Source organism: Anolis sagrei, chromosome 4, assembly GCF_037176765.1.
Source record: "Anolis sagrei isolate rAnoSag1 chromosome 4, rAnoSag1.mat, whole genome shotgun sequence".
Lineage (NCBI taxonomy): Eukaryota > Metazoa > Chordata > Lepidosauria > Squamata > Dactyloidae > Anolis > Anolis sagrei.
In genome coordinates, this window is record NC_090024.1 from 181,448,676 (window position 1) to 181,458,428 (window position 9,753).

At 42.5% G+C, this 9,753-nt stretch overlaps 1 protein-coding gene across 2 annotated transcripts in view; it reads left to right on the top strand.

Annotated features, from left to right (window-relative positions):
- Positions 1-9,753, top strand: part of SLC6A9 (solute carrier family 6 member 9) — a 74,221-nt gene that overhangs the window by 61,867 nt on the left and 2,601 nt on the right. For both annotated transcript variants that reach the window (XM_060773355.2, XM_060773354.2), the window contains 9 exons: positions 641-896; positions 2,796-2,928; positions 4,072-4,206; positions 4,383-4,486; positions 5,995-6,232; positions 6,830-6,964; positions 7,093-7,192; positions 8,834-8,934; positions 9,476-9,646. In XM_060773355.2, the coding sequence (XP_060629338.2) occupies positions 641-896; positions 2,796-2,928; positions 4,072-4,206; positions 4,383-4,486; positions 5,995-6,232; positions 6,830-6,964; positions 7,093-7,192; positions 8,834-8,934; positions 9,476-9,646 (1,373 nt within the window). The remainder of the gene's footprint in view (positions 1-640; positions 897-2,795; positions 2,929-4,071; positions 4,207-4,382; positions 4,487-5,994; positions 6,233-6,829; positions 6,965-7,092; positions 7,193-8,833; positions 8,935-9,475; positions 9,647-9,753) is intronic.

The following is a 9,753-nucleotide window of genomic DNA, read 5'->3' on the forward strand; positions in this document are numbered from 1 at the left end:
TGCTGTTTCACGGTTTTTCAATAAATATTACTGTAAAATATTTATTGCAGTATTTTTGCTGTTTCATGGGTTTTTGCGGTACAGTACTCAGTAAAACAACAGTCTCATGCATCTACTGGTTCTTCCACCAAATCAGGCAAATTTACTGCCAGCAAGGGCTGGTTTGATAAATTTCAGAGCACTATAGACTTAAGAGCATTTGTCTATATGGAGAGGCTGCCTCTGCGGATAAAGCTGGAGCTGAGGATTACATGAATGACACGTTCAAGGAGGGTTGTGTAGTGTATAAGTGTGTGTGTGGGGGGGGGGGGGGGGGGTTATAAAGACTTAAAATAGTGTATAACTACTAGAATACTGTATCAATATTAAAATAAATATAATGTCCCTACTGCGCGGATTTTCACTTTTTGCGGGAGGTCCTGGAACGTAACACCCGCACTAAGTGAGGGAACACTGTATATGCCATAACTAGGCCTTCCTCTTCCTGTCCAGATATACCACAAACCAAAGCAATCAGTGTTTCTTATGCTATGCATGTGATGGGTTGAGCTCCCATGCTTTATAACTGCAAATTCCTACAGCTGAGCATCTTTGACTTCTCTCTTTTTTCACTCATTTCCAAACTTTGCTTTCCCTCCAGGTATTGGGTACGGTATGATGGTGGTGTCCACCTACATTGGAATCTATTACAATGTTGTGATCTGCATCGCCTTCTATTATTTCTTCTCGTCAATGACACGGGTTTTGCCCTGGACATATTGCAATAATCCCTGGAATACCGCCGATTGCACTGGAGTATTGGATGTTACCAATGGCTCAGCTGCCTCACAAGTCAACTTCACACAGTTATTCAACCAGACACTCAAGCGCACTAGTCCCAGTGAGGAATATTGGAGGTGATGATGGATTGGTTCAAATGGGTATGGGATGAAAAGGGGGGGGGTAGCTTTTCTGTGGGGGAAAGCCTATGTACCTTATAAGCACATGAACTCTCCAAATATGGCAAGTGAAAAATATGACCCTGATCTAAATTATGAATATTCATTTAGTCCTCAGTTCCTGAGATCATCATCTTCTGATTTGGATAGTGTCTCAGAATCATGTTGAATATTGGAAATGCACTGCCCTAAATGGGGATCAGCAACAGCAGCTTTGGCTTTAGTTGGCCCAAAAATGCCAGGAGTTATCAGCATGCATGCGGGAAGATCCCTGAGAAGTTATAAAAGAGGAGAGAGTATCTAGTACAAGGCTAGAAATTATGCAGCCCTCCAGCTCTAGTTGGGTTTCAACAGCCAGCATTCTTCACCAGAGGCAACACTAGCTAGAGCTGCTGGGATAGCCAGACTCCATGATTCCTATCTATGCCCTAGCAATATGGTCAAGAGCATGTAAGCACAGGAAGCTGCCTTATCCTGAGTGAGACCAACTCGCCTGGTGTCAAGTTTGATTGACAGCAGCTTCCCAGAGTTCAAACACAAATATTTTTCTAGCCCAGCATTTCCTGCTGATTTGTCATGTAGGCACTGACTATGTTTTACTTCCAAAGACATATTAAGATACATTTGGGCCTCCAACTCCCAGAAGTCCCAATGAGCTTGTTCAATTGTCAGGAATTCTGGGAGCTGAAGGCCCAAACAGCTGGAGGGCCACAGTTTGAGGATGCCTGATTTAGAGCAACCCATCATAGCACTTTGCAGGAACCATAGAAGTAGGAAACCAGGAAACCCAGAAAGGAAGCAGGCAGGAAAGTTCTTCATTGCCAGTTTCCAGGAGGAAGATGGTGGGCAAGATTAAAAGTTTATCCTAATATTTAGCTGGGCAACTTGCACCCCTCCAAAATGATGGAATTCTAGATCCTATCATTACTTGCTGCTGGTTGTGATGACCAGGGCAGATAGAAACAATCCTACAACATCTGGAGGTACCTCACTTCGAGTACCTCTGCATTAAAAATAAATGTATTTTGCCTCTTGAATTATAAGGTTTATATTCATTTATGGTTTTTGGGGAGAACACAGAATATAAAGATTGTGGTGGTGGTGTTGAAGGTGACGGCAATGATGCTAATGTTTCATTTTGCTGTAAAAATGCAGAAAGCTGTTTCTCAATAAGCCCTCAAAGCTGCTTGGTGGGAAATTGTGTGCACCTATTATATAGGTCTATAAATTTTAGTCAAAAAATCAACACCCAGAAAACTAGATCTGCTTATCCATGTGTTAGTGTAAGTACTGTATTTTAACTCTTATCAAAAAGGGAATAATCTATGAGTAGACTGAGGAAAGGTGCGAGCTTGGTCCATTCTGGTAGGACCTAAAAGAAGAGCACTCTCTCTGGTAATGGCACCACTTTTGGTTTTTTTAATATCTGGGTAGAAAAGTGGCTGTAATGGAAGTTGGCTTGTTGGGACAGTGCTTGTGCTTTCCCCACTCTGTAGAATGGCTCTCAATTTATCCACAGGTCTTATCCAAATCCATAATGTTGGTCCCAAAACCTACCCCCAACTTGTACATGAGGTCAATTTTATACATACAGTACTTAATGACTTATGGTATTTGTTTGCTTCTGAGTTATTTGTACAGACATACTAACACAGTAAAAAGCAAAAGGATACTGCTACAACATATAAAACTAAGCTGACATCTGGGTGCTCTGCTAGAGGCCATGTTTTCTGGCATATGATTTTGAGGTGTTGGCTGGTTTGGATGAGTAGATGCAAGTTCTTGTGGTGCATGCTCTCTGGAAGTCACTGTGAGGCAGTTTTGAATTTAAGTTCATTGTCTTGTCTTCCCTCCAAGGCGGTATGTGTTGAAGCTGTCTGATGACATTGGGAATCTTGGCGAGGTCCGACTTCCTTTGCTGGGTTGTTTGGGTGTCTCCTGGATCGTTGTCTTCCTTTGCCTCTTCAAAGGTGTCAAGTCCTCAGGGAAAGTAAGTCAAATTCCTTCCCCACCATCTATCCATGTTTCTAGTTCCTTCCTTGAATTTGTCCTAAAGGCTAGAAATGTTATTTTTTGGGACCAGAACTGTAAGAATTCCCTGGCCAGTGTGACCAATGACTTGGGAACTGAGAGTTACCATTGAAAAAAATATATTTTCCCAAACTCACATAGTTGTAGGCATATTGCCTTTTCCTTAGTAACCTAATATGAATCCTGGGCTTATTTGTACTTATCTTACGAAATTGTAACTGCTTTACCTGGATCATATAGCGGATCTCCTGCAAACATTGGCTGGTTTTTGTTAATAACATAAGCATAAATTCATCTTACACATGCACAGGCCTTGCTTTGGTCATCACAAAGGCTTTATTCCTTTCCTCCCTTAACTAACAAATGGCTTTCTCCTGAAGTTTTTCTAATGACCTGATGCAGTGTCTCTCCACAGCCATTCTGTAGCTGAAGGAGAAGCATCTGTCTAGCTATACACAAAATGATTACCTCATCCTCCGAGTCCTTTAAATAGATGATGTCATTGTTTTGCATCTGGTTATGGAGTCACAGCCAGATGCTACTCTATTCTCCCACAGTGCTCTCCACTGATGAAAGAATGTCCATTAAGTGTGGTGGTAGTTTGCAGCAGTAATGGCTAGCTATAGTGTAGTTATGCATGTGGAACTATTATGCTATGATCTGCCAGGATTCAAGTTTTTCTAAACTCCTTGCTATCTCCATGGTGGCCTATTTGGTCACATGCAATGATCCTGACCTTCCTTCCTTCTCCTGGCCTCAGTCATCTCCTATCTGCAGGAATATTTATATCATGACTATTCTGTGAAGGGAAGGACTCAGACAGCTACATGCCACTTAGAAACTGGCCGTTAGTAGAGAGAAGTGATACATGAAATGGGAGTCACACAGCTTCATGATACAGTCAGAAAATTGTAATGTCTGTCAAACTTGTGGCACTGACTAACACATAAACAACAATGGCAGCACGAGTGAAGAACTTGCTTAAAGGGAAGAGGGACACAGGAATTATGTTCCAAGATGACACAGTGATGACTTCAAGATATCTGGAGGTAGCATCCTTCCTTCAGTGAACGCATTCCATCTTTTCTCTCTGTCCACCCAGGTTGTGTATTTCACGGCTACCTTCCCGTACGTGGTGCTGACAATCTTATTTGTGCGGGGAATAACCCTTGAAGGAGCTGTCACTGGTATCATGTACTACCTGACACCACAGTGGGACAAAATCCTCAATGCAAAGGTACTTTTATGAAATTCCTTAGCACACTGAATGTATTGCCCCAGGCCCACCAATCCCTGTGGCCGGAGAGCCACTACCTTACCAAGTATCTCCCTTTAAGGAGTTGAGAATGGTGTAAACTGGGAAGGGGATTGGTGTCCAGGTTAACCCCTTTCCTCATCTTTTTCCTTTGCTAGGTATGGGGAGATGCAGCCTCCCAGATCTTCTATTCATTGGGCTGTGCCTGGGGTGGGCTTATCACCATGGCATCATACAACAAGTTCCACAACAACTGCTACAGGTAAGAATAATTAGAGAAAGAGAAAGAAAAAAAGAGAATTTGTTGGGAGAGAATAGTTCTGGTCTCTAGCACATATCTACAGGGAAGGAATTGGAACCATTTTGATGATCAGAAGTCATATCTCCTAGAAACCTTAAAAGGCTTAAAGGGGGATTCTTCCTGTTTCCAGGTCTGGGATCCTCAAAAACATATTTGGAGCATTTAAAACAAATACAAATAATTGGGGGAGGGGTGCTGAAAGCTTGATGGGTCTGTGGGGTTCCAAGAGCCAAGTTGAATCCCTGAGTGTCACACAATTTCCATCCCTTACCTCAATACTTGTAGTTAAAGAAAAATTAAAGGTGCCTTACATTTTTGTATTTCATTAAAAGGAATCCCAATACCTGGCATTCTACTACAGATAGACCACAGGTTACAAACAAGATAGGTTCTGTAGGTTTATTCTTAAGTTGAATTTGTATGTCAGAATGTTTCAAAATATAGCTCCAGCTATTTTTTCATTTTTTTTATTTTTAAGTTTTGGATAGAACAGGATAACACTTCTGTAGGATTTGTTTTGCTGTCTGTGCTTCTGTTCAGAAGATTTCACCTCACTTTCTGTCCCTGTGACTATTGTATGTTGAAAAAAATGGTTATTGTGGAAACAAGGATTGGTGATAAAAGCTTCAGTGGAATCATCTTTTCCCAATGATAACTCTTACAGGAGTGAATTCCCATTCCTAGAGTTAGTTTTCCTCTCATTTCCTGTTGTCTCACCCCCATTTGTAGCTAGGAATCAGATTTAAGTTGGATGTTTGTAACTCAGGAATTGCCTATAGTGTCTAATCAGATTCAACTTTAAAAAGAGCAACCTGCATTACCTAACCAGGGAATATTTTCTAATTGTTTTCCTCTGCTTCACTGATGGCTGACACAATACATTCCAGTCCCACAGCCTTTACCTTCCCTGTCTATTCAGTCTATATTGAGAAAACAATAATCAGAAGGACAAAGAAATATATCAATATAGCTTTGATGCTGCAAGATTAACCATAACCAAAGATCGGGAAGGGGAAAAACGTTAATTAGAAAGGATTGGAGGGGAAGAATGCAGGAATATATGCTAATAGCCAAATTAAGCATTAAAAAGAGAAACAAAAGTAATGAGGACTTTTTTGGAAAAGTGGAAGCTGGCCATTGCATACCTGAGTGGAGAGACATCAAAATAGAGAGGCCCCATTAGGAATTTATGATTAGGATATGAACAAGGATAGATAAACCGGCTTAAAGGCTTTACAGTGCTTTAGTGACATAAGTCATAGTGAAGGATACATGGCTGTGGGAAAGTGGTGCTATCTGGAGTGGGATGTGTGTATGGTTTGTAATACTTTGTGTGCTGCTGTTTGATTGTTATGGTGAACTATTATAATAATAAAAAATATAGCAGGAAAAAAATCTTTAACCTCCCTTATGTGACATTTCTCGCCCATTTCCTGGTATCTCACAAAGTTTCTTTCCACTTCCCACAGAGATAGCATCATCATCAGCATCACCAACTGCGCCACAAGTGTCTATGCAGGCTTTGTCATCTTCTCCATCCTTGGCTTCATGGCCAACCACCTAGGGGTGGATGTTTCCAAGGTGGCTGACCACGGTCCTGGCTTGGCCTTCGTGGCTTATCCTGAGGCATTGACTCTGCTTCCTATCTCCCCTCTTTGGTCGGTTCTCTTCTTTTTCATGCTCATCCTGTTGGGGCTAGGCACACAGGTAACCACAGAAATTTGCACCTAGAACCCTAAGGAGTCATGGGGAAGGGTTTCTGTGGGGAAGCAGTCCTTCTGCAATAGTGGCAATGGGATGCATTAGCAGTCACAGTATGGCTAGTGGTATAAATGTTCAAGGTAGATATAGATGTGGACAGTTTTTGGCTGAGAAATGAGTGGGAAGGCTGAAAAGCATTAGAAAAGAGGTGGTACTGGGTGTGGACTTCTGTTGCAGGATTTAAGATAATATGAAACAATGCATGGCCCACCAGATCTTGTTGGATAATAAATCCCATCATTCCTCACACATTGGCTGTGCATCTGGGGTTGATGGAATTTGCTGTCCAATGACATCTTGAGGATGCCTGCTGTAGTAGAAACTAAGTCACAATCCATCCTAAAAGTTAGCTCCTGTGTATCTTTGGGTCTGCAAGCAATGTATCTTTGCTCGCAGATCTGGTCCTTGGTTTTGAATTGAATAGGAGTTGATAAAGATGAAAAAGAAAATGTCCAGGTCCTGCTGCTAAGGGAAGAAGATTGGATAGGTTGGGGAATCAAAACATCTTCACCTCATGCTTCTCCTCAATAATTTCTATTTTAGTTCTGTCTCCTGGAGACTCTTGTTACTGCTGTTGTGGATGAAGTAGGGAATGACTGGATCATCCGGAGGAAAACCTTTGTTACTCTGGCGGTGGCTGTGGTGGGCTTTCTGCTTGGTGTTCCACTCACCACACAGGTATGAGACACAAGGACAGAGTTTTGTGAAGTTGGGGCAGGGACACAGAAATAAACCCTTACTTGGGACCCCTAAAAAACTGGAGTTGTCCTTTACTAATTGCTATTCTTCCTTTCTTCCCACCCCAGGCTGGTATCTACTGGCTATTGTTGATGGACAACTATGCAGCAAGCTTCTCACTTGTTGTTATTTCATGTATCATGTGTGTTGCCATCATGTATGTCTATGGTAAGTATCCTGCCAAATATATGGTAATTTTGGGGCAGAGTAATTAAATCACAGCCCTGCTGTTTCAGGAGCAAAGGAAGCTGTGGGCCATTTGTGCTTCTTCCAAAAACCAGATCAAGAATATTCTCAGTTGTGGTAAACTGGAGTATTCGGTCTAAATTCAGCAGCAGAGCCACACTTCTCATACCTTGTTAAGATTGCTAGGATCCCATGTGATTGACAATAAGCTCCAGTTTGTTGGGAAATCATACACTAAAACAAGAGTATAGGACACCAGCACGCATAGGTACCACTGCCAGACTCAAGAATAAGAAGCAAACTTAGAGCAGAGAGAGACATGGAATCAATATATCCTGCTGCACCTTGGTTTATGAGACTTTCTCACTGCTTAACTTTTGCAGTCAAGTGATGTTGACCAGTAGTTCTCAAGGTTTTTGGCCCTTCGGTTGCTTTGGACTACAATCCCCATAAGCTGCAGGCAATATGGTCAGTAGGAAGGGATTCTGGGAACTAAAATCCAAACTATCTGATGGGGCAAAGATGTGTGGTGTGGGCAAACAAGTGGTGTGGGCAATTCTGTTCCCTCTCCACTCCTTGAAGCTCTTGTAGGACTAAAATGGCTGTGGCTGGACAATCTGGAAGATTCTAAAGATGATAGTCTGAATCCTATTTTTAGTTTTAACTAAAGAAGGCCCATTAAATCAATATAATTTGGCCATGTGCTGACTCACCATGCAGTAGTTCAGTCCATAGATATCATTTTAATTTCCCACTGGTATATCAGATACTGAGCCCTTGTGGGAAATTATAGTGCATTTAGGCATCGTGGCAGAAACTGCTGGCACAAATTCTGAGCCTTCCTCTGTCACAGCCTTAATAACAGCAGGAAAACTTTTGGATAAAAATACAGGAGATATGGAGAGGAATACAAGACTGACAGGGGAGACAGTGGGTCCATTTATGAACCCACACGTTCACTTCGTTCATCCGGAGAGGCCCTGCTTGTGATTCCACCTGCGTCGCAGGCGCGTTTGGTGGGGACGCGAGACAGGGCCTTTTCTGTGGTGGCCCCCCAACTCTGGAACACCCTCCCCAAAGATCTTAGACAGGCCCCTACATTGGCAGTCTTTAGAAAGAACTTGAAGACTTGGCTGTTCCAATGTGCCTTTCCAGAATAGGAATCTCCAATAACAAGTCCCAGAAGCACTTTATTAGAACTAAGATTGCTGCACACCGCATGCTGCACTTACCCTATAATCCTTACATATCACCTGTCACATCAGCACTTTTAACCCTGTACCCATTACTCTGGCCTGGCCCAGTTTTGTAGTGTCTTGATGTATTGTTTATTGCTTGTTGTTAATATTGCTTAACTGTTTTTAATTTGCTTCAGGTGTTGTATTGTTATGTTGTGTTTTGAGGCCTTGGCCTTTGTAAGCCGCATCGAGTCCTTCGGGAGATGCTAGCGGGGTACAAATAAAGATAATAATAATAATAATTATTATTATTATTATTATTATTATTATTGAGAGGAAGCCCATAGACTACCCTCTGCCAGTAGAGCTATGAGGACGGTGCTCTTTTGCAACATCCCCGTTTCATTCTAGTCTGCTGACCACCTTTTGCTTTTGCTTCATGAAGGGCACCGGAACTACTTCAAGGACATTGAGATGATGCTGGGTTTCCCGCCACCCCTTTTCTTCCAGATCTGCTGGAGGTTCATCTCTCCTGTTATCATCTTTGTGAGTGTGTGAAGGTGACAATGGGGGAGGGGAGGGAGAATGGAACTGCTGCATGAGGTAGGAGAGTGAGTGAGGGGCTAGGGATGGACAGACGGACAGAGTGTGTGCTTGTACACAGGACCCATCCACACTACACAGGTATAGCATTGTAATTTCCACTGTAACTGCTATGATAACATCCTATTTGATCAGTTAGATTTTCTTACTGTATTATTACTGCTTAATATCAGGAGTGTTGCTTAAAGAGTTTCTTCCCCCATGCCCAAATATATTGGGTGGCTTTTGGGTGTATGATTCCTCAGCCGCCCTGAGTCCCCCACCCCCTGGAGGTTGAGAAGGGCAGGATACAAACGTTTGAAAAAATAAATGGGTGAAGCTACTTGTTATTTGACTGCAAACAGTGAACTGTTTTGACCAGGCCTTACTGTCACCTATGAAGAACAAGAACTAGTATGTCTGCAAAGGGATTTTGGTCTTTTAGTGCTGGGAATGGGCCTGTGGGTTAATTTTCAAGCAGTTTTCTTCCTCTCTCTTCTTCCAGTTTATCCTTGTGTTCACGGTGATCCAGTACCGGCCCATCTCCTACAATACATATGTCTACCCCACCTGGGCCATCACTATTGGTTTCCTCATGGCGCTATCGTCAGTCGTCTGCATCCCTATTTATGCAGTGTTCTGCATCATGCGCTCTGAAGGGGATTCGCTGCTACAGGTGAGACTGGGTAAATAAGAGCATTGGGAAGAGAGGGGGGTGGCTTCCCAAACAAGTGGGTGCTAATACAAGTGCTTGCCTTGCATGTTGTTAGGGGATCAGCACTC